Genomic DNA, 27,692 nt, shown 5'->3' on the forward strand with positions numbered 1-27,692 from the left:
AACGGCCATTTTTTCACTGTTACATGCACGGGCCCTAACTGATAGTAGCATTTTGCATTCACATACACAAGCACAGAATAAATATATGTTGGGATTTCTTAGGATGATGGGGATATGCTTTATTTGCCGTGTGATACAATTGGCAATTTATGTATTTTCTGTAAGAAAGGCAAAAATAAAACCAAACCCAAGTGAGATAAGCAGCAACCCGCAAAAAGATGTAAAACCATTATATACAGATCATGTAAGTATATATGTAAGACCTTCGTATTTTGGACAGTTTTGAGAGACATCAATTTAAGTTTCCAGAGATATTAGTGTACGGTAATTAGTGTGCAAATATACAGTAAGGTGTTTTTTTTGTTTAATTTTTTATTTTTTTATATATATATCTTTGACACATGCAGTGGTGGCCACATGGTGATCTGATAGAAGTAGACGTGGTGCTGAATGAACAATACAAAGCACATGAATTAGGAAATGTGATGAAAAACAAGCGGATCGTCATAAAAGACCTCCTCATATCATTCACAAGATACAGTTTATTGTACAAAAGCTTTGTCTGAAAACACGTATCCTTGTTAAAGAACATGGCTTTTTCTGTGCGTTTCCTCTCCCATAATTTTTCATTTTAATAAATTTTTTTAAATTTTTAGTTTTCTACGTCTAATTATTAAAGGGGTTCTCCGGGCTTTTGATATTGATGATCTATCCTCAGGATAGGTCATCAATATCCGATCAGAAGAAAGCCCGGCACCCTCCGCCAATCAGCTGTATGAAGGGAAGGCGCGCGCTGTGCATGCGTGCCGTCTCCGGTCTCTCTTCCTGCTCGCCACAGACATAGCAGCAGTGAGCAGGAAGAGAGAGGGGAGACGGCACAGGCACACTGCGCGCGCCTTCCCTTCATACAGCTGATCGGCGGGGGTGCCGGGAGTCGGACCCCCACCAATCTGATATTGATGACCTAGCCTGAGGAAAGGTCATCAATATTAAAAGCCCGGCAACACCCCCGCCGATCAGCTGTATGAAGGGAAGGCGCGCGCTGTGCATGCGTGCCGCCTCCGGTCTCTCTTCCTGCTCGCCATAGACATAGCAGCAGCGAGCAGGAAGAAAGAGGGAGACGGCACAGGCACGCTGCGCGCGCCTTCCCTTCACACAGCTGATCGGCAGGGGTGCCCCACCAATCTGATATTGCTGACCTAGCCTGAGGAAATGTCATCAATATTAAAAGCCCAGAGAACCCCTTTAATATCAATAAATATTTCCTAGCAGCAATGCAAATCCACTAAGGATGCGACCACACGGTCAGGTTTCCTGATGCAGTCATCTAATGTAAGAGGGGCTTTCAAGGGATTTCCCACCACGAGCACATCAATGCCCTCCACTAATGAAGTTATTACTACATGTGTTTAACTGAATGCGTGTGATGAATATAAAGAACCCAGCTGTGCTCTACAAGTTTGAAGTTCTTAAAGAGGTTCTCCAGGATTTATGTATGGATGACCTATCCTCAGGATGGGTCATCAATGTGAGATTGGCGGGGGTCTGACTCTTAGGATCCCCGCCGATCAGCTTCAGCCTCCTTGGAACTTACCAAGCACAGCGCCGTGCATTGTATAGTGGCTGTGCTTGGTATTGCACCCAGGTCCTTGAATGCAGCAGAGCCGCGCCTAGGTCATGTGACCAGCGCACATGATGTCACATGGCCTAGGAAAGGTCTAAGTGCTCATAGAACTGATCGGCAGGTGTCGGACCCCTGCAGATTATTGATGAGTTATCCATAATGATGACCTTATCCTTGTTACTGAATGCACTGATTTGCATAATAGGGTATTGTCACCCCAATGGAAGTCAATAGAAATGGACGCTAGAATGCACCAGCAGTTAAACATTTCCAATAATGCTTCAGAAGAAGTCAGCCCTTGGTCTGACCCACTTTAGCACCATAAATGGAGCACTCATTCTGACTACTTTATTTCTCAATGTATTTACACCAGACAACTTGCATAAATACACTGATAAATCCCCTGCTTCGCCCGCCTGCAGCCACCACTAGGGGGAGCTCAGTGCAGAGAATGATATACTTACCATTGCTCTAATAATCATCTGTTTGCACTCAGCTCCCCCCAGTGGTGGTGGCATGAAAATGCAGTGTTTTCACGTTGAGATCAGAAGAAGAAATTCAGCACTGGGCCTCTCGTCTCCCGGGTCGTGTAGCAGTCACGTATTCTTCTACCATTGAAGTTAAGCCACTGGGTATACAGTAGGGTAGGCGTATACTTGCTAAATATCTGGTACTAAATTGTATAATAGATTATCAGTAGTCTGACGACTTAGGGGACACAAAGTGAGTAAAATTGTATCATATAACTTAACTCCCATCTCCTTACACTCTTGCAGATGACAATGTAAAGGGGTTGTCTTCAACAAACTGCGTTTATCATGTAGAGATTAAAGGGGTTATCCCTTTAGACAATGGGGGCATATTGCTGGTCCCACCTATAAGGAGAACAGAGTGAAGAAACTTGAGGAGGGCACACTGCTCATGCGCATCCGCCCTCAATTCATTTCTATGGAGCCGCTGAAAATAGCCGAGCGCTGGCTCGGCTATTTCCGTTGGCCCCATAGAAATTAATGGGAGCGGTGGCCGCGCGGTGCACTCCCATTCACTTCAGTGGGAGAGACGGGGAGCTGTGCCTGGTGGTGGACGGACCCCCGGAAAACCTGGAATCCTCCAGCCACAACTCTCCCCGGCTCAGTTCTCCTTGTAGGTGCGGGTCCCAGATGTGGGACCCGCACCTATCAGACAATGGGAGCATATCCTAGCGATATGCCCCCATTGTCTAAGATGGGGATAACCCCTTTAATACGAGGCACTTACTAATGTATTGTGATTGTCCATATTGCCTCCTGGATGCTGGCTGGATTCATTTTTCCATCACATTATACACTGCTTAATGCGGCAGAGCAGATACTTCCGTGCACGCGTGCCTTTGTGCGCTCCTACGGTCCCACCCAACAGAGAGGCCGGTGCGTTTTTTTTTCTAGTGGGCAAGCACGACCACCGCTGATGGACTGCAGGGTGGTCGTAAACCCTGGAAATGAGCAGTGTATAATGTGATGGAAAAATGAATCCAGCCAGCGAAGGAGGCAATATGGACAATCACAATACATTAGTAAGTGCCTTGTATTAACTTCCTCTACATGATAAACGCCCTTTGCTGAAGTGAGACACATCACGTGGAGCTAGCCGCCTAGTGTATTCTTTATGGGAGCTGAATAGTAAGGTATTGTTATCTTTGAACATTTGCATATTGTTTTTATGTTTATACATTTTTTTTTGTTTTTTTATACAATAATTTGTCTCATTTTTGCAATTTGAGTGAATTCCTGTATGCAGATGACATATGGGCGCGCGAACATAAACGGTCGTAACCTTATTATCTTGGTCCCTGAGGAATTTGTTTCCATTTAATGCGTTCACATGTTTCAATGTCTTTCATGTAAATGATCGCGGTCATCGAGACGCTGACGTTTAATCCGACTAGAATGATAATTCATCGCTTTGTAATGATGTCGCTTCCGTTTAGTAATCCTGCTGTTTTCCTTTTACCGTTTGCATGTGGCGGTTCTCCGTACTCCTTCCTCCGCGGCCACCCCGATATAACGCACAGACGCTATTTGCAGACATTACCGTCACTTACTAGATTATACCGGATGCACCGTCACCGCCGCGATCTTTGGACTGTTGTACGGTTAAACATTCAACATAATAAAGCTTTGAGACATAATCTGGTAAATAATATGGAGAGATTTTCAGGCTCGGATGTTGCAGTATTTTGTACATAGGAAGGCGCGTTAACGATAGGAAGAATACTACTTTGTCGCTACATTGCTTCTTACAAAAACGGGGTAATAATTGGCTTCAGTCTCCGTTTCACTGATCGTTGCTGTCAGTCGCGTTATCGCCTTTCTCTTGGCTGTTCTTGTTTCCCTTCTTCTTCTTCTTCTTGTTGTTCTTCTTGGTTTCTTCTTTTTTACCAAAGGTTATGAAGTTATTTTTTTGACCTTGGTCTGAGGGCTGATCCTGGCGGATCGAAATGATGGCTGGGGATCCCGGGATAACAAAATTCTCCGGACAATCCGGTGGTATTTGCGGTACCGGTTGTTTGGGATTGGCAGGGCGCATATTTGAAGGACCAAATGTTGGGATTTGCAGCAGCAGCTCCTCCCGGGGTAGACGCTTCTGCTTCTGCAAAAGTTAAGAAAAGTATGTCAATAGGAATATCTACATTTAGGCTTATTGCACACGACATCATGGAGGCGGACCCGTTCACTTCAATGGGTTCTCAAATTCAGAGATGCGGAACGCAAACCCACGGAAGCACTACGGAGGCCTTCCGTGGGGTTTTCATCCCGTACTTCCATTCCGCAAAAAGGATAGAACATGTCCTATTTTTTTGCAGATCGCGGACCCGTTAAAGTGAATAGGTCCGCAATCCGCTGTGGATGCCCTACGGTCGGTGTTCGAGCATTGCGCCACGGGGCGCGCAGGAGGCCTTACAGAAATACTGAACGGAACCTACACTTGAAGGCCACCTGCACACGTTGAGAAATATGCGTGTTTTTGTCCACGCGGGTTCCCTTACAGGAAAACCGCAGCGTATTACAGTATCAGCAAAGTGTATGAGATAACCCCAAATCCCATGTACGCTTTGCGTATTTCAGTTTCCGTGCGGATTTCGAAATCTACAGCGCCAAAACCACTTCTAATCCGCACCAAAAAACGCGATTAGAAATTGCAGATTTTGGTGCTGATATGCTGCAGAAACGCACATAAATCCGCATAGAAATTCCTGTGGATCATATGTGCGTTCTCCCGCGCTCGTGTCCGGGGTCGCCTGTGGCTGATTAGCTGAGGATTCGCTGGCACTGATTTTTGTGCAGTAATTTTGCCGCGTTGCACAGGACCAGCAAAGTGAATGAGCTTTCAGCAATTGTCAGTCCCGTGTGGCCAAAAATAATCTGTAGCAGACACTGACCTGTGGTGCGGATTTAAACTCTGCAGTATGTCGCTTTATACCGCGGAATGACATCTGCGTCTAATCTGCAGCTTTTCTGCTCAAAATCAGCAACAAAAACAAACCATTTGGTGCGTTTTTTTCTGCTGCAGATCACAAACAGAAATGGCGCAGATTTTCTTCAGCTCATCAGTCACTTGTGACCACAGCCTGACGGCACACGACCATGTTTTTTGTCCACATCCAATCCACCTTGTTCACCACAAAAGATGCGGACAGCAAACCGCGTGCTCTTCACATCCGTATGTCTGTTCTACGGCCCTGCAGAAAAACAGATCATGTCCTATACTTGTCCGATTTAGGCCTCTTGCACATGACCGTATGGCTTTTTCAGTATTTTGCAGTCCGCAAAAAACGGATCCGCAAAAAATAAGGATGACGTTCGTGTGCATTCCGTTTTTTACGGAACAGCTGGCCCCTGATAGAACAGTACTTTTCTTGTCCGTTATGCGGAGTACCTTTTTTTTTGCTGATACATTGAAATGAATGGTTCCGTATACGGTCCGTATACGGAATGCAAAAAAAACGGAATGTAAACAGACAAGGATAGGACTGTTCTATAGAGGGCAGGACGTTCCGTTCCAGAAAATGCGGAACACACACGGACAGTGTGCATGAGCCCTGAGGCTACGTTCATATCGGCAGCGTCCCGCTTCCGGAAACGGACAGCCTTCTGGAATTAGACCAGGGATCAGCAACCTTCGGCACTGCAGCTGCTGTGCGACTACAACTCCCAGCATGCACACTTAGGGTCCATTCACACGTCCGCAATTCTGTTCTGCATTTTGCGGACCCATTCATTTCTATTGGGCCGTACAATGTGCTGCCCTCATCCAAAATTGCGGATCCGCACTTCCGGGTCCGCAATTCAGTTCCCGAAAAAAATGGAACATGTCGTATTCTTGTCCGCAATTGGACAAGATTAGGCATTTTCTATTAAGTGCCGGCGATGTGCGGTCCGCAAAATGCGGAACGCACATTGCCGGTGTCCGTGTTTTGCAGATCCGTGGATCTGTGGATCTGCATAACACTTACGGACGTGTGAATGGACCCTTAGGCTCCATTCACACATCTGCAATTCCATTCGGCATTTTGCGGAACGGATTTGCGGACCCATTCATTTCCGCACTTCCGGGTCTGCAAAAATAGAACATGTCCTATTCTTGTCCGCAATAGCGGACAAGAATAGGCATACTCTCTTAGTGCCGGCAATGTGCGGTCCGCAAAATGCGGAATGCACATTACCGCTGTCTGTGTTTTGCGGATCCGTGGATCCGCAAAACACACACGGATGTGTCCTCTTTCACATGACCATATGGCTTTTTCAGTGTTTTGCGATCCGTTTTTCACAGATACGTTGTTCCGTTTTTTGTTTCCGTTCCGTTTATCCGTTTGGCATATACAATAATTACATAGAAAATATTGAGCTGGGCATAACATTTTCAATAGATGGTTCTGTAAAAACGGAACGGATACGGATGCATTTCCGTATGTGTTTTTTTTTTTTTTGCGGACCCATTGACTTGAATGAAGCCACGGAATGTGATTTGCGGGCAATAATAGGACATGTTCTACCTTTCAACGGAACGGAAATATGGAAACGGAATGCGTACGGAGTAGGCTACTTTCATACTGGCGTCTTGAATTCCGTTTCAGGGATCTCACAAATGGTTCAAAACGGATCAGTTTAGCCCCAATGCATTCTGAATGGATAAGGATCCGTTTAGAAAGCATCAGTTGCCTCCGTTCAGCCTCCATTCCGCTCTGGAGGCTGCCTGCAGCGTTTTGGTGTCCGCCTGGCGGTTTGGTACCAAACGGATCTGTCCTGACTTATAATGTAAGTCACTGGGGGCAGATCCGTTTTCACTGACACAACCTGGTTCAATTGAAAACGGATCCGTCCCCCAATGACTTTCAATGTAAGTCAGGACGGATCCGCTTTGACTTAGACTTTTTTATTTTTGACAGAATAATGCAAACGGATACAATCGTCTGCATTATCGGTGCGGATCCGTCTGTGCAGGTATTAGACAGATCCGCACCTAACGCAGGAGTGAAAGTAGCCGTACATTCTGTTTTTTTTTTTTGCGGAACCATTGAAATGAATGGTTCCGTATACGGAACGCAAAAAACGGCCCGTAAACGGGGAAAAAAAACGGTCGTGTGAAAGAAGCCTTACTCGGCTGTTCTTGTAACTCCCATAAAAGTGAAAGGAGGATTCTGGGAGTTGTAGTTTCAGAACAGCTGGAGCGCCAGAGATTGCTGATCCCTGCCCTAGGCTATAATGGGATCCCACAGGAATCCGGCCGCTTTCCAGACAATAAACTCTGCATGCCACTGTTTTTGTCCGTCTGAAAGCCGTCATTCCGCCGGAAAGTGGCCGGATCCCATTATAGTCTATGGCAGGCATGTCCAAACTGCGGCCCTCCAGCGGTTGCAAAACTACAACTCCCAACATGCCTGGATAGCTTACAGCTATTAGGGCATGCTGGTAGTTGTAGTTTTGCAACAGCTGGAGGGACGCAGTTTGGACATGCTTGGTCTATGGCAGGCATGGCCAACCTGTGACTCTCCAGCTGTTGTAAAACTACAATTCCCACCATGCCCTGCTGTAGGCTGATAGCTGTTGGCTGTCCGGGCTTGCTGAGAGTTGTAGTTTTGCAACATCTGGAGAGCCTCAGGTTGGCCATCCCTGGTCTATGGGGTCCGGAGGTATGTGGTACTAATCGGGCGATGCCAGATGCAGAGAACTCCCCCCGCCTGTTCTCTGCCAGATCCGGATGCCGCAGATGCGTTTATTCTATAGCATTTTAGGGAGTTAGTATTTTGCATTTCAAGTTCTATTTGGAACATAATAATGAAAAACAAATCTTCCAAACGTATCATAGATTTCCTCCACCTCTAGAGCTACAGAGTCGGCAGAATGTACCATCCGCCCATGTAGGTTCCTCACCTATCCACATTCATAGACAAGCTCTTCACAAAAGTGGTTGTGTCATCTCAGGCTTTGATGGCGCATCACTAGGAGATGTCAGATAGGTGTGGGCTCCCCCTCTGAGACCAGCACCTATCTCCAGAAGGTGAAGGAGAGCGCACCACGAATGCGCTTCGTTCTCGCCGTGCATTTCTATGGGAGTTCCAAATATAGCCACGCTCAGCTATTTTCGGAAGACCCTGCAGAAATTCATGGAGGCTGCTCTGCGCAAGCGCGACCACCGCTCACTTTACGTCTGTGGAACTGCAGGAAATAGCTCAGCCGGCGATCTGCAGGAAATAGCTCAGCCGGCGATCAGCGATTAAAAGCAGCCCCATAGAAATGGATGGGGAGTGGCTGCGCATGCGCGGCTGATCACCGCTCACTTCGGGGGCACCTATCCGACACCGGTGGCGTAGGCTAGTGATATGTCTAAGATGAGACAACCCTTAATGACTTTGTCTGGCTTCTGGAAGGTCTATGTGTGGAATGATTTCTACTGCAATGGCTGCGGGAATGTGATGGCACATAGCACCGATCGGCGGCCATACTTTCTATGGTCATGCTCAGTCGGAGTGGCGGACACTCTTCTATTGAAGGGGTACATCACAGTGGGTTCTACTCCATGACATGCCGATGCCCTAATGAGGCGTATGCAGATGGGTCGCCCTGATGGAATAATACCTTTATCCAAACACTGCCGTATGAAATGTACGATATGTATAGAGATTTCTGTAATATTTCATCAGACACGTGGTAAATCCACCAGTCCACGTAGCACCACCGCCATATGGTTCCAGCACTACAACCACAAAGCTCTGTAATTAATAACATTATGTAATGGTTTATTATAAAATCAGGCCATGGAGAGCGTTATAATTTCAGGCACCGAGGAGAGGACACCGCGAATCCTAATCCGGAAACGCAGCTAACCAGATTTCCTTTACGGGCTCAGCTTTATCTGCCTTTTCAGGAAATTAAACGTCTGTCTGGTTTCCCACAGAACATTACAGATTATCATCAGTCAGTCGGAGGATTGTCGGGAGCGTCTGTGCCGCTGATTCCCGGAGGTCTAATAACATCGCTGTCAGAAAGTATTGAGGTCATAGTAAGAAAATAACATCTAGAAGGTAATACTGGACTACAGGACGATAGAAGTTAGATGTTAAAGTAGAACTCCACTTCAGAGGGACCTTTTTGACTAGTGTGTTATCGACTTAAAGGGGTTCTCCCATGATTGATGGAAGGCCCTGCACCTCACATGATTCCAGGGGTCTCCACATTCACTGCTAGAACCGGGATCAGCAACCTCCTGGACTCCAACTGTTCTGAAACTACAACTCCCAGTATCCTCCACTCACTTTCAGTGCCGAAGGTTTCTGACCCCTATGCTAGACTTATCTCAAGCTAGCAGCTCACGGGGTGTGTCCTTTCTGCTGAAGCTCTTTCCCTATCACAGGAAGGGAGATACTTGAGGACTGTACTGAGCACGTGTGTCCTCCTCAGTGAGGTGGACAGAGAAATGAGAACAAAGAACAAACAGCAGGTGGCGCAAGGCAGATACATTTTACTGAATGACTCACTGGCTATGATGCATCTTAATTACATGCAAATACAAAAGTGTTTAGATCCAGATGCTGGTTTGAAAACTGCAGAATATTTTTTTTCATGGGACTACATCTTTAATGAATTTATAGAAAAATGGAATCCTGCTTAGACCGGCATGGACTGCAGTGTAGATTTGCAATACCTCAGCAGGGAGGGTGATGCTTTTATTATCTGCATTACCGTATTATCACCGGTGATATGGCGCAGGTCTGCGGAGCTCTGCTGCCCCTCTCTGCACCTCCAATCCCAGACTGATGTATGCAGAGTTTTTCTTTTTCTGACCAATTCCATATGATGTCGTAACGCAGAGTTATCTTCCACTACAAGCATCGGGCTGCATGGATCCAAATTACAATTAATATCTATATACTAAGGGCATCTACACACGGGCGTAGGTCAACATGCAGGAGATCTGCACAAATTTCCCTGCAGATCTCTGCAACTGACTTGCACCAAAAAGTTTTTTTGTTGCGGATTAGATGCTGTTTTGCGGCATCATTAGAAAAGGCCTCGGCGGCCTCTTTGGGCTCAAATGGAGGAGGAACAGTAAGTATGTATTTTTTAAATTTTTTATTTTTACTGCCATTTCAGGGACTACGAAGCACGAGGGACTTTGGCTTTGCGGCAAATCAAATTTTCCTTGAAATGTGGATCGAAGTCCACTTCGGATACTTCGATTCGCTCAACCCTAGTGACCATATACAAAACCTCCTATAGATGAGCCAGGACGTGCAGCGCCGTGTAGTCAGAGTTACTGCTCAGTTATTCCTTTTCCCTGGTAATAAATGTGACCTAATGGATGGATATCTGTATATCTTTTTATGAATAATTTACTGTGATTTTATATTAGTGCTCACATCAGGTGAAGGGTCGAATCGGTCCGTCACACTGTGCTAAGATGCCAAGCTTCACTGTCCTATAGCACCGTCCTCCTTGCTTCTATGTATCTTACTTACTACTGACTTATTAATGAGTACTGATCCTGGTATAGCAGATTGTTACACTGTACCCATGTGCTATTCCAGTAAAAGCAGCGAAGTGCGCTCCTGCCCGTACGGCGTTCGCTTTGGCCCCATGCCTACAATGCAGAGTCCGTACTTCAAATCAGCTCTGTGCGAGATTGGTGAATATAAAGCGCGGTGGAAAACAGGACTTTGGGTGTTAATTTCTTTATCAAGAAAGCAAAAATTATTAATAAAGTATTTTATAAAAAATGATTTTTATGGCATTTGGGACATTATAAAATAACATTAAATAAAAGTTTAGTAACTCTTTAAGGCCTCATGCACACGACCGTTTTTTTTCACGGTCCGCAAAAACGGGGTCCGTGGGTCCGTGATCCGTGACCGTTTTTTCGTCCGTGGGTCTTCATTGATTTTTGAGGATCCACGGACATGAAAAAAAAGTCGTTTTGGTGTCCGCCTGGCCGTGCGGAGCCAAACGGATCCGTCCTGAATTACAATGCAAGTCAATGGGGACAGATCCGTTTGATGTTGACACAATATGGTGCCATTTCAAACGGATCCGTCCCCATTGACTTTCAATGTAAAGTCTGGAGTTCTTTTATACCATCGGATTGGAGTTTTCTCCAATCCGATGGTATATTTTAACTTGAAGCGTCCCCATCACCATGGGAACGCCTCTATGTTAGAATATACTGTCGGATATGAGCTACTTCGTGAAACTCAGATCCGACAGTATATTCTGACACAGAGGCGTTCCCATGGTGATGGGGACGCTTCTAGTTAGAATACACTACAAACTTTGTACAAGACTGCCCCCTGCTGCCTGGCAGCACCCGATCTCTTACAGGGGGATATGATAGCACAATTAACCCCTTCAGGTGCGGCACCTAAAGGGGTTAATTGTACTATCATATTCCCCTGTAAGAGATCAGGGCTGCCAGGCAGCAGGGGGCAGACCCCCCCCCTCCCCAGTTTGAATATCGTTGGTGGCACAGTGTGCGCCCACCATCGCCCCCCCTCCCTCTAATGTTAGAAATCGTTGGTGGCACAGTGTGCGCCCACCATCGCCCCCCCTCCCTCCCTCTATTGTAATAAATCGTTGGTGGCACAGTGTGCGCCCACCATCGCCCCCCCCTCCCTCCCTCTATTGTAATAAATCGTTGGTGGCAGTGTGCGGCCTCCCATTTCCCCCCCCCCATCATTGGTGGCAGCGGAGTTTCGATCGGAGTCCCAGTTTAATCGCTGGGGCTCCGATCGGTAACCATGGCAACCAGGACGCTACTGCAGTCCTGGTTGCCATGGTTACTTAGCAATAGTACAATAGTAGAAGACTCATAGTTACCTGCTTGCTGCTGCGATGTCTGTGTCCGGCCGGGAGCTCCACCTACTGGTAAGTGACAGGTCTGTGCGGCGCATTGCTAAAGAACTGTCACTTACCAGTAGGAGGAGCTCCCGGCCGGTCACACACATCGCAGCAGCAAGCAGGTAAGTATGAATCTTCTACTGTTGTACTATTGCTAAGTAACCATGGCAACCAGGGCTGCAGTAGCTTCCTGGTTGCCATTGTTACCGATCGGAGCCCCAGCGATTAAACTGGGACTCCGATCGGAACTCCGCTGCCACCAATGATGGGGGGGGGGGGAATGGGAGGCCGCACACTGCCACCAACGATTTATTACAATAGAGGGAGGGAGGGAGGGGGGGCGATGGTGGGCGCACACTGTGCCACCAACGATTTATTACAATAGAGGGAGGGAGGGGGGGGGGGCGATGGTGGGCGCACACTGTGCCACCAACGATTTCTAACATTAGAGGGAGGGGGGGCGATGGTGGGCGCACACTGTGCCACCAACGATTTCTAACATTAGAGGGAGGAAGGGGGGGCCCGATGGGGGGCGCACACTGTGCCACCAACGATATTCAAACTGGGAAGGGGGGGGGGGGTCTGCCCCCTGCTGCCTGGCAGCCCTGATCTCTTACAGGGGAATATGATAGTACAATTAACCCCTTTAGGTGCCGCACCTGAAGGGGTTAATTGTGCTATCATATCCCCCTGTAAGAGATCGGGTGCTGCCAGGCAGCAGGGGGCAGTCTTGTACAAAGTTTGTAGTGTATTCTAACTAGAAGCGTCCCCATCACCATGGGAACGCTTCTGTGTTAGAATATACTGTCGGATATGAGTTTTCACGAAGTGAAAACTTAGATCAGAAAAAGCTTTTATGCAGACGGATCTTCGGATCCGTCTGTATGAAAGCAACCTACGGCCACGGATCACGGACACGGATGCCAATCTTGTGTGCATCCGTGTTCTTTCACGGACCCATTGACTTGAATGGGTCCGTGAACCGTTGTCCGTCAAAAAAATAGGACAGGTCATATTTTTTTGACGGACAGGATACACGGATCACGGCCTCGGCTGCAAAACGGTGCATTTTCCGATTTTTCCACGGACCCATTGAAAGTCAATGGGTCCGCGAAAAAAAATGGAAAACGGCACAACGGCCACGGATGCACACAACGGTCGTGTGCATGAGGCCTAAGGATGAGCAAATTTCTAAAAATTAATCTTCTTCAGGCACAAATCACTTCTACCTGAATACAGTCCCAGTGAGAAAAAAAGGGCTGATTTCTCAGGGGAGGGCGGTCCTGTCCTGTAACAGAGGGGCACCAGGTCCTAGGGTTTAGAGGGGATGGTACAATACACACGCCATCCTTAAACATGTCTGACATTAGCGATGTGCTAATGTCAGCAAAATCTAACTCTGCTATTTTTATGTTTATTGATGCCCCCCTTACGGCACAATTCTTACTTTTGTTATATGCAAATTAGCCTCTTGGAGCGGGGTCGGGCGGTGGGGGGGGGGGGGGGCTGTCGTTGTTCCGGCTCCTAGAGGCTCCGTTCTCCCACCTCATTCCACGCCCTGCCGTCCTTGATTGACAGCCCAGCGTTCGTCTTCTCCTGCAGGCCCGCAGGAGAAGACTGTTTTTGTTTTGCGCTCCCTGCTTTTTCCTTTGACGCTCTCCTTTGTGATTGGACCGCGCTACAGCCAGGGAGAAGGAGATGCCCATTGAGAAACCCTGGCGTCTCCTCCTCCCTGTTCTGATGCTATTAATTAGCATACCAGGCGGGAGAATTTAACGGGGCACAGCGGGCGAACGGAGCGGCGCCCAGGAAAAAAAGTAAGCGCTATTAGATCCATGCGTGCTACTTATTTTATAATGTCTGAACCCATGAAAGGTCCTCTTTAAAAGGTGAAACTAATATATGAGATAGACTCATTATATGCAAACGAGATACTTTATTTGTTATAATTTGGATGATTATGGCTTACAGCTTATGAAAAATCGAAATTCACAATTTCAGAAAATTAGAATATTACATGAAATCAATACAAAAAGGATGTTAAATAGAAAAATTTAGGACTTCTAAAAAGTATAATCTTGCATATGTCCTCAGTACTTGGTTGGGGCCCCTCAGTGCGGTGTGGCATGGATGCTATCCGCCTATGGCACTGCTGAGGTGTTATGGAAGACCAGGATGCTTCCAGCCTTCAGCTCTTCTGCATTGTTCGGTCTCATGTCTCTCATCTTTCTCTCGGCAATGACCCGTAGATTCTCTATGGGATTCAGGTCAGACGAGTTTGCTGGCCAATCAAGCACAGTAATCCCATGGTCATTGAACCAGGTTTTGGTACTGTTGGCGGTGTGGGCAGGCGCCAAGTCCTGCTGGAAAATGAAATCACCATCTCCATAAAGCTCGTCTGCAGAAGGAAGCATGAAGTGCTCCAAAATCTCCTGGTAGACGGCTGCTTTGACTCTGGACTTAATGAAGCACAGTGGACCAACAACACCAGCAGATGACATGGCTCCTCAAATCAACACAGACTGTGGAAACTTCATACTGGACTTCAAGCATCTTGCATGGTGTGCCTCTCCATTCTTTCTCCAGACTCGTGGTCCAAATGAGATGCAAAAGTTGCTCTCTTCAGAAAAGAGGACTTTGGACCACTGAGCAACAGACCAGTTCTTTTTTTCTTTAGCCCAGGTAAGACACTTCTGACGTTTGTTGTTCAGGAGAGACTTGACAAGAGGAATACGACATCTGAAGCCCATGTCCAGGATCAGTCTGTGTGTGGTGGCTCTTGATGCACTAACTCCAGCCTCAGTCCCCTCCTTGTGAAAGTCCCCAACACTTGTGAATGGCCTTTTCCTGACAATCCTCTCCAGGCTGCGGTCATCTCTGCTGCTTGTGCACCTTTGTCTTCCACACTTGTCCCTTCCACATAACTATTTCTATTAATGTGCTTTGATACAGCACTTCCAACTTCTTTTGCAATTACCTTTTGAGGCTTTCCCTCCTTATGGAGGGTGTTGTCAATGATGGTTTTCTGCACAACTGTCATGTCATTCCCATGATTGTGATCCCTACTGAACCAGACAGACATTTTAAGGCCTCCTGCACACGACCGTTTTTTCCCCCCGTTTACTGGCCGTTTTTTGCGATCCGTACACGGAACCATTCATTTCAATGGTTCCGCAAAAAAACGGAATGTACTCCGTATGCATTCCGTTTCCGTATTTCAGTTTTTCCGTTCCGTTTAAAGATAGAACATGTCCTATTATTGCCCGCAAATCACGTTCCGTGGCTCCATTCAAGTCAATGGGTCCGCAAAAAAACGGAACACATACGGAAATGCATTCGTATGTCTTCCGTTTCCGTTCCGTTTTTTGCTGAACAATCTATTGAAAATGTTATGCCCAGCCCAATTTTACCTATGTAATTACTGTATACTGTATATGCCATACGGAAAAACGGAACAGAAACGGAAACAAAAAACGGAACAACGGATCCGTGAAAAATGGATCGCAAAACACTGAAAAAGCCATACGGTCGTGTGCAATAGGCCTAGGGCTCAGGAACCCTCTGCAGGGGGTATGGATTAATTAGCTGACTAGAGTGTGACACTTTGAGCCTAGATTAGTGAACCTTTTCACAATATTCTAATTTTCTAAGATTGTGGATTGGATTTTTTCGTAAGCTGTGAGCCAAAATCATCCAAATTATAACAAATAAAGGATTGAAATATCTCGCTTTGCATGTAATGAGTCTATCTGATATGTTAGTTTCACCTTTTAAGTTGCATTACTGAAATAAATAACTTTGCACGATATAACATTTTTTTTAGTTTCACCCGTATTTGACATGAACCTACATTCCCGGCTCATTCCTCACCAACTAGATTTCGCTGTAATTTGGAAATCTTCTGGATCTTGATGTAGACACTGACTGCATCTGCACATAAAGAGCAGCGAGGTCTGTGGTTAGTGTGTCCATTTCAATGCAGATTCTCACCTCTCTGCTCTTCCCCATTCAGATAATGGCAGGAAAACAAAATCCAGGCTGGATCAAAGCTTCACTTTTCTAGCTGTATTATGAAGAATGCGTTTTCACACGGGCTTTCTGTGCAGCATTGTACGGGGAGAACGACGTGCAGAACGGAGCTGCCCGCCCCCTGTTCATTCACCAATACGTGCAATTCCGGTCACTGCTTTTCTCAATGAACAAAGCACATTCAGTGACAAGCCTTCTGCCACGAGCCCAAACCATAGGAAATATACGGAAATATTCAGCAAGTGCAGTTTTCATTAAGTGTTTTTAGAAATGACATTAGGTACTCGTTAACATTCACCGAAAACATCAACCAAACGAATGCGATGTTGACAAGTGCGCCGGGCCTGTCCTCCGGTTATTCTTATGCCACCTCATTTAGCAACATCATATACAAGCGCGAGGCGGTAGAGAACACGACACCAACCTGATTAGTCTGAATTTGGCACAGACAGCGCAGATGCTTTTCATAAGGGCATTTGGGACCGGAAACATTTCAAGAGTCCTTCTAAAAAGGTAGACACGGTGGATAAGCAACGATCTGGAAGTAAACCTGAATTGTTAAGCAGCTCCAGTGCTTTCCCTCCGAACGCTCATTGCCTGCAGAGTTCACAAGTTCAGGACGGGATTATATTTAGTCTAATCCGCATAGGGCATATTCTCCATTAGAGAAATTGCAGCCACAGAAAACTGTGTAATAAGATGATTATCTACTTTACCACATAGCTTCATCTACTGCATGAAAATGTTGGCATGTTAAGGAATTATTTTTAGAGGAGGAAAATAAGAAAAAAAAAAAAATTTCGGCAGACCTAAGATCACACCCCCAAATCAGACCCACAATCAGACCTCCAGTTTTTTTTATCAAACCCTCAATCTTCTTCATCAGACCCCTAAATCAGACCTCCAATCTTCATCAGGGCCTCAGTTCAGGCCCCCAATCTTCATGAGGCCCCCAATCTTTATCAGACCTCAGATCACACCCCCAATCTTCTTTATCATACCCCTAACCCCAATCTTTATCAGACCCCTAAATCAGACCTCCAGTCTTCATCAGGCCTCGGTTCAGGCCCCCAATCTTTATCAAACCTCAGATCAGATCCCCCAATCTTCTTAATCAGACCCCTAAATCAGACTTTCAATCTTCATCAGGCCTCAGTTCAGGCCCCTAATCTTTATCAGACCTCAGATCACAGCCCCAATCTTCTTAATCAGACCCCTAACCCCAATCTTCATCAGACCCCTAAATCAGACCTCCAGTCTTCATCAGGCCTCAGTTCAGGCCCCAATCTTCATCAGGTCCCCAATCTTTATCAGACCTCAGATCACACCCCCAATCTTCTTCATCAGACCCCTAACCCCAATCTTCATCAGACCCCTAAATCAGACCTCCAGTCTTCATCAGGCCTCAGTTCAGGCCCCCAATCTTTATCAAACCTCAGATCAGACCCCCCAATCTTCTTCATCAGACCCCCCCATTCTTTATCAGACCCCCAATCTTTAACAGACCCCCCAATCACATCCCCCAATCTTTGTCAGACCTCAGATCAGAGCCCCAATTCTCATCAGACCTTCAGATCAGACAGTAAAATAGATAAAACAACTTACCTCTCTTGCTCGGGATGACACACTCTTCCTGCACTCACCGCTCCCAGGTCTTCTCTGAACACCACACTGCACTGTGCCCTGGCTTCACACAGCGTCAGGTTATAGTGAGCGCCAACCTGCACTACATCCTGACGCTACACACAGTCAGAACACAGCAAAGCGCTCGAAATAACACAAGTGAGCGGTGAGTACAGCCAGTGCTAGCAGCGCTACCGTCACTGCTCCCCACACGTCCTGCATACTAATGAGCGCGTTTATAATGAAAGCACTCATTAGTATCCTATTAATACGGTATTTCTATTAATTTATTGTGCCAGTCATGACATTCAATTCTCGGGGCTCTCATGGATGAAAGACCTTCTTTATCTCTAGGTAGAAGTATTTGCCCATGTTCACACGCTGGTATTACAATTGGTGTTGTGATTTTTGGTAAATACGCCATGTTAATTTAAAAGTACTGTATTTGCGCTAAAGTTTTATAATACTATTACATTGTTTGGTTCCTACATTTTTGGGAAAAATTTGCGATCATAGCCTAAAACACATACTGGTGAGATAAAGTAAAGGGCCGATAATCTGGCAGATTATTGGGATGAGAGTTTTTATAAACGCTCAATCCCCACAATCTGCCAGTGTGAAATGTGCCAGCATTCACCTGATGAATGAGCAAACATCGGGTGGTTGTGTCGTTCTGCTGGCACAGAAAATCATTGTGCCTGTGCAGCAGATAGTTCTGCAACGAACACTGGAACACTGATTTTCTATGAGGACAAGCGATTGCTATATCGATTGCTTGTCCTCATACAGCGGAGGTGATTGTTACTTGTAAATGCCGCTCTCATGTCCTCTGATAATCTGACAGTGATCGGCCAGCGTCCACTTCATTCCCGATATCTGCCGGATCATCTGTAGGTGTAAAAGGACCTTAAGACTGGCACAACAAACCCAGTCTTAGCATATACAGGGGTAATTTATCACACTACGACTTTCTGCACTTTTTTTTAATATATGTTTCTTTTTTACAGCATTTTTTTTTGCAATAAATTTAGAAAATGTTTCACGCCACATGTTAAAGGGGTTGTCTTATCATGGACAATGTCGCTAGGATATGCCCGCATTGTCTTATAGGTGTGGGACCCGCACCTATATCGAGAACGGAACCTCGCAAGGTGGTGGCTGGAGGACTCCGGCTTGGCCACCAATAAGCCGGCTCCCCATAGAAGTGAATGAGAGCGTATCGCGCATGCGCGGCCCCCCGCTCCCATTCATTTCTATGTGGCCGATGGAAATAGCTATTTTCGCCGGCCCTATAGAAAATCAATGCAGGGTGGCTACGTATACGCAGTGCGCCTTCCTTCACTTGCGGCGATCCGTTCTCGATATAGGTGCGGGTGCCAGCAGTGGGAGCAGCACCTATAAGAAAATTGTCCATGATGAGACAACCCCTTCAACTTTTTTTAACATGAATTACCTAGTGATTGTCTAAAGTCTAATCTTATTTTTATAAAGATGCAGTCAGTTTGATTCCGCCAGGGAAATGGAGGATACAAAAAGTCACAATGATAAGTCTGGCCAAAAAGTAGCTCCGCCTACAAATGTTCGTACCGCCCCTTACTAAATACAAACTGCCAGCCATAAAAATTGTTGCAAACACTAGTTTCACACCTGCGTTACGTAGGTCCGCCCGCCTAATCCGGCAGACAATGCCGGAAATCGGCCAGACACAAACCGCAGCGTGTCCGCCCGCTTCTCCTAATTTTGCCGAAATGCGGCCGGATCTCTTCTGGACCCCATTATACTTTATTGGGTCAGTGGGAATTCTGTTTGTATCCAGTATGGCCAGATCCCGAAAATTCTTGTCCCAGCAGAGAGCAGCCTGCCGGAATTCACTTCGCAGGTGTGAAACTAGCCTTACTCCACTGACAAAATAACCAAAAACATTAAAATTTTCTGGCTCAACAACTACGCCAAAATATTAAATGAGGCACAAACCAATGGCTTGATGGGGCAACAGTACAGGAAGTCACTTTCAAGATTGGCCAAGAACAGATTTGCATATTGTGGTGCAATTTTGCTTCCCATTGCCGTATCGGTCTTCAGTAAGTATATGCTTTCACCAAATGAAAAGTAATTATGGGTGAGAATGAATTTTGTAAGTTCCCCCACAGATTCACTGCCAGTTCCTTTATTTTTCATAAAAACCTTTCAGGCTTTTAATCCATCTTGGTGCATAATATTGGAATATAAATATTCTTCATCCATGGTGGTCAAGATAGTTCCCTCTAGTAGAGGACCTATTGCAGTCACTTTATTTAGTAGACATATACCTACAGAAGACCGGCACAGCAATGGGAAGCAAAATGGCGCCAGAATATGCAAATCTTTTCATGGCCGAGCTTGAAATTGATTTCCTATCCTCCTGCCCCATCAAACCTTTGGACTATTATCGTTACATTGATGAGATCATAATTATCTGAACCGGATCTGAGCAACAACTAAGAACATTCCATGAAAGCTTCAAGCCGTTTCATCCCACAATTAATTTAACACTCAACTACTCGAATACCGAAATAAAATTTTAGATCATCAAGATGCAAAATAAAAAAAATAGCAACAGCACTTTACCAGAAACCTAACTTCCTGCTCAACATACCTCAAATGGGAAAGTTTCCACCCCAGACATAAAAAAACTCCATCATCTACAGTCAAGCTATTAGATAGAACTCTACAGACAGGGACGGACACCTTGGGAACCTCAAAAATATATTTTTGAGTCAGGGATACCATCCAATTACAGTGGAAAACCAAATTGCTAGAGCTATCAGATTACCAAGGAGAGAGCTCCTACTATACAAAACAAGAAAACTACCAGGTACCTCTAGTAGTCACCTACAACCTAAATCTGAAATTCTAAGGAGGGTTGCTTGGAGACTACATCCAATACTACAAAAAGATGACAGTTTGAAATCCATATTTCCAGACCACCCTACTCCTGTGCTACAAAATCCCTTAATCTCAAAAACATCATTGTCAGAAGCTCACTGATCATTGGTACATTCACCTGCACCATGTCAAAAGTGGTCCTACTGGAGGACTCTATGTCGGTGAAACAGGTCAAAAACTTAGAACAAGAATGAACTCTCATCGCCACACAATAAAAGAAAGAAAAGATTTCCCTGTATGAAAAAACATTTGCAGCCATGACCACAACAGCACACACATGAAAGTATTAATATTAAAAGGGAATTTCACATATCAAGAGGGTCTGGAAAAGCAAAGCTCATGGCAACCTCAGATCAGGAATGGAATGTCTTATGGTGGCAGACCACGTGATCGCTATGGGGCCCGTGAGGTTGAGGGGCCCGGCAGGGCTGAATGGCCCCGCCCCCTCACTTTCTAGTCTTACAGCTTACAAGCCGGTTTACACAGCAGCAGAGGAAGGGAGCATCAGGTGGCGTACTAAGGGGGGGCAGGTCCGCCCCAGGTGCCAGCTCTCAGGGGGGGGTGCCAGAAGCAATGAGTGCTTACATCAATACAGATGGAAGCGCTTATTGCTGGAACACTGGGAGCTGCGGTTCTGTCACTCACTGCTTAGCTCCCAGTGCTCCTCCCCTCCTTCAGGCCGCAGCGCTCTGAATGGTGAAGCAGGAAGACTTCTCCTCGCTCTACCATTGCAGCCTGCAGGCACAGATCGTGCCTGCTGGCCTGTGTGGGCGGAGCCTGCAGACAGCAAATCTGCATAAGCTCCGCCCACACAGTGCTGCAGATCGGTCTGTGCCTGCAGGGAAGAGAGGTATGTGAGCTTCAGGAACGAGACAAGGTGAGTAGTTATTTTTTTTAATACAGAGGGGGCACAGAGGGCTTTATTAATATGGAGGGGGCACAGAGGGCATTACTACTATGGAGGGGGCACATAGCCAGAGGGCATTACTACAATGAAGGGGCACAGTGGGCATTATTACTGTGAAGGGGGCACAATGGGGATTTTTACTATGGAGGGGGCACAAAGGGCATTACTAGCACAGTGGGCATTACTACTATTAAGGGGGCACAGTGGGAATTATTACTATGAATAAGGCACAATGGGCATTGTTACTATACAGGGGGAACAATGGAGATTATTACTGTGAAGGGGCACAATGGGCATTATTACTATACAGGGGTCACAGTGGGAATTATTACTATGAAGAAGGCACAATGGGCATTGTTACTATACAGGGGGAACAATGGAGATTATTACTGTGAAGGGGCACAATGGGCATTATTACTATACAGGGGTCACAGTGGGAATTATTACTATGAAGAAGGCACAATGGGCATTGTTACTATACAGGGGGCACAATGGAGATTATTACTGTGAAGGGGGCACATTGGGCATTATTACTATTAAGGGGGCACAATGGGGATTATTACTGTGAAGGGGGCACAATGGGGATTATTACTGTGAAGCCACAAAGAGGGCATTACAACTGTGAAAGGAGCACAGAGAGGGCATAACTACTGTTAGAGGGCACAATGTGGGCATAACTACTGTGAGTCGGGCACAATGAGGGCATAACTACTGTGAAACTTGTACAGTGAGGGCATAAATACTGTGAGGGGGCACAATATGGGCATAACTACCGTGAGGGTGCGCATATCTGGACAAAACTAGTGTGAAGGTTGTACAATGAGGGCAATACTACTGTGAGGGGGTAAAAATGTTTTAAAGTATTGAGGGGGTGCCAGAGAAAGGACCCGCCTCGGGTGCCAAACACCCTAGGCACGCCACTGGGGAGCATAATCCTATCTTAACTATGGCGCGGCAGGTGCGTGCTTCCTGGTTGCCAGCGCCACTGCAGGGATGTGAAGCAGATGCCAGAAGAAGTTTCTTTATTGCCCTCCCAGTGTCTGCCTCTGTGACCATCACGGTGACGGACTCAGTGAGTAGCAGAGGCTGGAGGTCTACTGCCGCAATCCTGATCACATTGTGTGTGAGTGACTGACTCTTAGGCCCCTTTCACACGGGACGAGAATTCCGTGCGGGTGCAATGTGTGAGGTGAACGCATTGCACCCGCACTGAATCCGGACCCATTCACTTCAATGGGGCTGTTCAGATGAGCCGTGATTTTCACGCATCACTTGTGCGTTATGTGAAAATCTCAGCATGCTTCTATATCTTCATTCAGCAGGACCTGCGCTGACGTCACCGATTACGTCATCAAAGGTCCTTTGGCAGGTCCTGAAAGAAGAAGAAAGAAGACGATGCCGGCTGCGCTGAACAAGAGGATGAGGTGAGTTAATTTTTATTTATTTTTTTAACCCCTAAAGCCAAATTCTACTAAGCATTATGTATTCAGAATGCTATTATTTTCCTTTATAACCATGTTATAAGGGAAAATAATAAAATGAATAGAACACTAAAACGCATTGCACACGCGACGCTTCCCGCAATGCACACGCGACGCATCTGGAGCAAACCCGGAGCGCCGTGTGAAAGAGGCCTTACAGTTCTGGAATGTATTGGATAACACTGGCATAATGCTGCCAGTGTTATCCAATACATTCCAGAACTGTAAGGGTTACATAGCATCATAAATCAATATAATGCTATGTGACTCCCGTCAGCGCTGGGAGGTCAGGACGGGTGCTGCGATGCGGACTCGCTGCGTCTGCAAGGAGCCCAACTTAACCGGAGAGTGTAACAAGCTTTGCACATTGTTAAACTAAAGGCCGGTTTACACGGACTGATGAAGCAGGCGATTGTCGGGAAGGAAGCGTTCCTTCACAACAAATGTCTGCTCGTCAGTGGAGGTGAAGTGCTGCATTTACATGCTGTGATCACCTCCACTGTATGGGGATGAGCAACGGCTATGCTAGCGCTCATCCCCATACAGATCCATAGTTTCTGGGTAGCAGAGGCTGTTTAGACAGTACTGCTGCCTAGAAACTATCATTTAGGTGTCCGCATGAACGATTTTTTTCAGCCGAGGAATGCGCGTTCCACACCTTCATTGGGTGATCAGCGGATCCTTTTCATGGGCAGATTATCGGGAGCGAGTGTTAATCGGCTCAGTGTAAAGCCACCGCGAAAAGCTTGTGTGTTTACCGTGTGTGCCAGGAATTACTTTTAAGGCCTCTTGCACACGACCGTATGTATTTTGCGATCCACAAAAAAAAAAGGATCCACAAAAAATACGGATGACGTCTGTGTGCATTCCGTATTTTGCAGAACAGAACAGCTGGCCCCTAATAGAACAGTCCTATCCTTGTCTGTTATGCGGACAATAATAGGACAAGTTCTATCCTCTAGCGGAACGGATATACGGAAACGAAATGCACACGGACTACCTTCAGTTTTTTTGGCGGAACCATTGAAATTAATGGTTCCGCATACGGACCACAAATGGAAACCGCAAGAACGGAAATAAAATACATTTGTGTGAGGGGGGGGGGGGGTGTCTATGGATGGCACTGTTATGGGGTGGGGGGGGGGGGTCTGTGGATGGCTCTGTTATGGGGTGGGGGGGTCTGTGGATGGCACGGTTATGGGGTAGGGGGGGTCTGTGGATGGCACTGTTATGGGGGGGGTCTGTGGATGGCTCTGTTATGGGGTGGGGGGGGTCTGTGGATGGCACTGTTATAGGATGGGGGGTCTGTGGATGGCACTGCTATGGGGTGGGGGGGTCTGTGGGTGGCACTGTTATAGGATGGGGGGGTCTGTGGATGGCACTGTTATGGGGTAGGGGGGTCTGGGGCCGGTATGGGGTGGGGGGTCCTGTGATGGCATGGCACTGTTATGGGGTGGGGGGGTCTGTGGATGGCACTGTTATGGGGTGGGGGGGTCTGTGGATGGCACTGTTATGGGGTGGGGGGGTCTGTGGATGACACTGTTATAGGGTGGGGGGGTCTGTGGATGGCACCGTTATGGGATGGGGGATCTGTGGATGCCATCCACAGATCCCCAATAACAGTGCCATCCACAGATCCTCCACCCCATAACAGTGCCATCCCCACATCCTCCACCCCATAACAGTGCCATCCACAGATCCCCCATTAACAGTGCCATCCCCATCTGGGGGGTTTCTTTGCTGGGCTGGACTTTTATAGCCCCCCCAAATTTTACTTGCATCCCTGTTCTCTAAAGGGGCAGTTTTAGGGGGTGGTCCTAGGGGTGGGTAGGGGGCGATCCTAGGGGTGGGTAGGGGCGTGGCCAGGGGAGGGGGGGTGAGTTCCACCACCTTTTCTCTGAGAAAAAAAGCCCTGCATACATACATCTACTAGTGCGGGGATGCTCAACCTGCAGCCCTCCAGCTGTTTAAAAACTAAACCTCCCACCATGCCCTGCTGTAGGCTGTCCGGGCATGCAGGGAGTTGTAGCTTTGAAACAGCTGGAGGGCCGCAGGTTGGGCATCCCTGTAGTAGTGGAACACTTAATAAAAAATTAAAAATCAGAGAACCAAATGTTAGTAATAGAGATGAATACATTTCTATACATTCGATTCTGGTCCAATTTGACCAAATTCACCGTCCAATGTGATTCAGACCCGAATCCAAAGTGTTTCAATTTTCCTGAAAAACTGTGGATGACATTTTGCTTTCTTTCTTCCACTCTCCAAAATCCTCACGATTCGAATCTAGAATTCTGATTGTAGAATCCAAGGGGCGATACCGTTCTCTTCTAAATATTATAAAGATGAAACTTATCGTGCGCGGCACATGACGATACAAGATGGCTGTGATATCGGAATATACCTGGCTCCACCTGCGGCTCCTGCTGCTCTTTTCATAGAGACAAATAATTATATTCCCATAAAATAAGGAAATTACAAAGTCATTGAAGAGACTAAACATTATTATTAGCATTAATGCTATTGTGCATAAATCGGAAATAGAGGAGACAATTCTATTATTCTTCAGCTAGAAACTGAACCCATTTACAGGGATAAAATAGAACCAGAAATGAGTCAATGAATAGAATCTGATAAAACACGTTGTTTAACTAATCATTAATATAATGGAGCGTTATGGGACGAGAGCTAAAATCAATATAAGTACAGTCCATAGGATGTAATTAACGGTAATGTAACTGTTTCATTACTGCATTTGCTCAGAGCATCGTGGATGTGGGGTGGAGGAGATTTCACCTCCCATATCTATGGTACTTAAAATCAAAAGTCAAATCAAAAATGTCTGTCCCACCATTAAGTTTGGTGCTTATGGGAATTAACTTTTTTCACAAATCCTGGTTTACATTTTTAGATGTTTTAAATGTATTAAGATGATTATTAATAAATATTGGCTGTTTGTAGTCATTTTCTCAGTCCCTACTGCTCGGTCCCTTTTTGTTGTTATTTTAGTAATCTATAGGTGATGCACCGTTAGACAAAAGTGTCCTATAAATGTATCATCTAGCGAGAGTCACTGGGGTAAATTGGCAAATCTTTATATTGTCTAGTCTAAATTCATGCTGTCTACATTTTAGATAGGATTAGTAATGAGCGCATTTCTATATATTTAACTTGTTGCGGGAACTTAATTTGATTTAGACCTGGAATCAGTTTTGACCCAAAATCTCCCTGAAAGTCTGTGGATGGCCTTCTGGTTCTCTCTTTCTCTCTGGTCAAAATTTGGCTCTATAAGAATTGATTTGGTCATCTCCAGGCTAGAATCTTCACTATAATGATTGTTTCACATTTTTTTTTGTACTATAACTGTATTTTTCACCCTATAAGACGCACCTAGGTTTTAGAGGAGGAAAATAAGAAAAAATATATTTTTCATCAGACCACCAATCCTCATCAGACCTCGGCTTAAGACCCCCAATGTTAATCAGACCTCAGATCAAACAAAAAAAAATATCTACTCACTGTCACGGTGGGTGTCTTCACAGATAACCCACCAACCAGGCTCTGGGCGAGAGACAGGGGAAGGGTCACCTCCTAGCTAATCCCTGACCTCTTTCCCTGCACTGCTCAGCCCACATGCAGACCTTAGTGGTAGATCTGATGTGTCCCCATGCCTGGGCTGAATACACCCTAATTACCCTGAGATGGTGAAGAGGGGAAATAGGAGCAGCCTGCTCGCACAGACCCTGGATGGGAGAGATGACACAAAACAACCAAACTTGAAATAACACTTATCTTCCAGAGCTGGAACAGACAGACAACCTTCCTTCCTAGCTTCCAAGACCACAATGATTCCTATAATCCGCTCAGAGCACTGGGCTGGTATGCTATTTAAACTAATGACCCCACCCAGTGCACCTGATGAGAGGCGGATCCAGCACTGGCATCCAAAACAAACACTAAACTCGTGCTGCTATCCTGGCCGACCTCTGCACACCGTCAGAGTGGGGCATGACACTCACCTTTACTGCTCTGGACTGCACAGCCATTCGGGAGATCCAGCGCTGTTGTACTGCGTGAGGACACAAAGTGCGCCTACATCCTCACACTGTGCACAGGTCACAGCACAGCATGCAGCATCGGAAGAAGAAGACCAGGGAGCGGTGAGTACAGAGCCCGCACAAGGAGCGCGGTATTCACTGCTCCCCAGTCCTGCTGTACTAATGAGCACTTCCATAATGAAAATACTCATTACTATTCAACCTATAAGATGCACTGACATTTTCCCCCCATTTTGGGGGGGGGTGAAAGTGCGTCTTATAAAGCGAAAAATACAGTACTCTTAGTATGTGACAAAACAAATTAACTAATGTTGTCTGGATTAACATTCAGCTTTGATTGAGATGAATGGCTGTAAATAAATGAGTGAAATATTGTCATGTAGATATTCTAATGTTGTAACGCAGGTCATAATACCAAATAATTATACCAAGTAGCCTAGCGGTATCTGTTCACAGTACAGTTTGCCTTTTTGTCACCTCCAACAAGTGACATTTTCAGTCAGCAGTAATAATTGTGTGATCCGTTAGTCGCTCCCTCTCTTCATTCACACTGTAAATCATGAAGATGTTCTGCTAACAAGTATCTTCATGCATCTAATTAATGTGAAAAGCAGAGCGTGAACATATTATTTATGAAGGTCTCCTATTTGCATGAAGATGATTTCTGATCATTTCCTT

General features: G+C 46.1%; 1 protein-coding gene across 1 annotated transcript in view; it reads right to left on the reverse strand.

Moving 5' to 3' along the window:
• Positions 1-3,937: 3,937 nt before the first annotated feature.
• LOC122938759 (protocadherin alpha-C2-like) overlaps positions 3,938-27,692 on the reverse strand; it is an 85,658-nt gene continuing 61,903 nt past the window's right edge. Inside the window, 2 exon segments of the mRNA XM_044294507.1 lie at positions 3,938-4,183; positions 4,185-4,246. Coding sequence (XP_044150442.1) covers positions 3,938-4,183; positions 4,185-4,246 — 308 coding nt within the window.

The sequence above is a fragment of the Bufo gargarizans genome, chromosome 5 (assembly GCF_014858855.1).
Source record: "Bufo gargarizans isolate SCDJY-AF-19 chromosome 5, ASM1485885v1, whole genome shotgun sequence".
Lineage (NCBI taxonomy): Eukaryota > Metazoa > Chordata > Amphibia > Anura > Bufonidae > Bufo > Bufo gargarizans.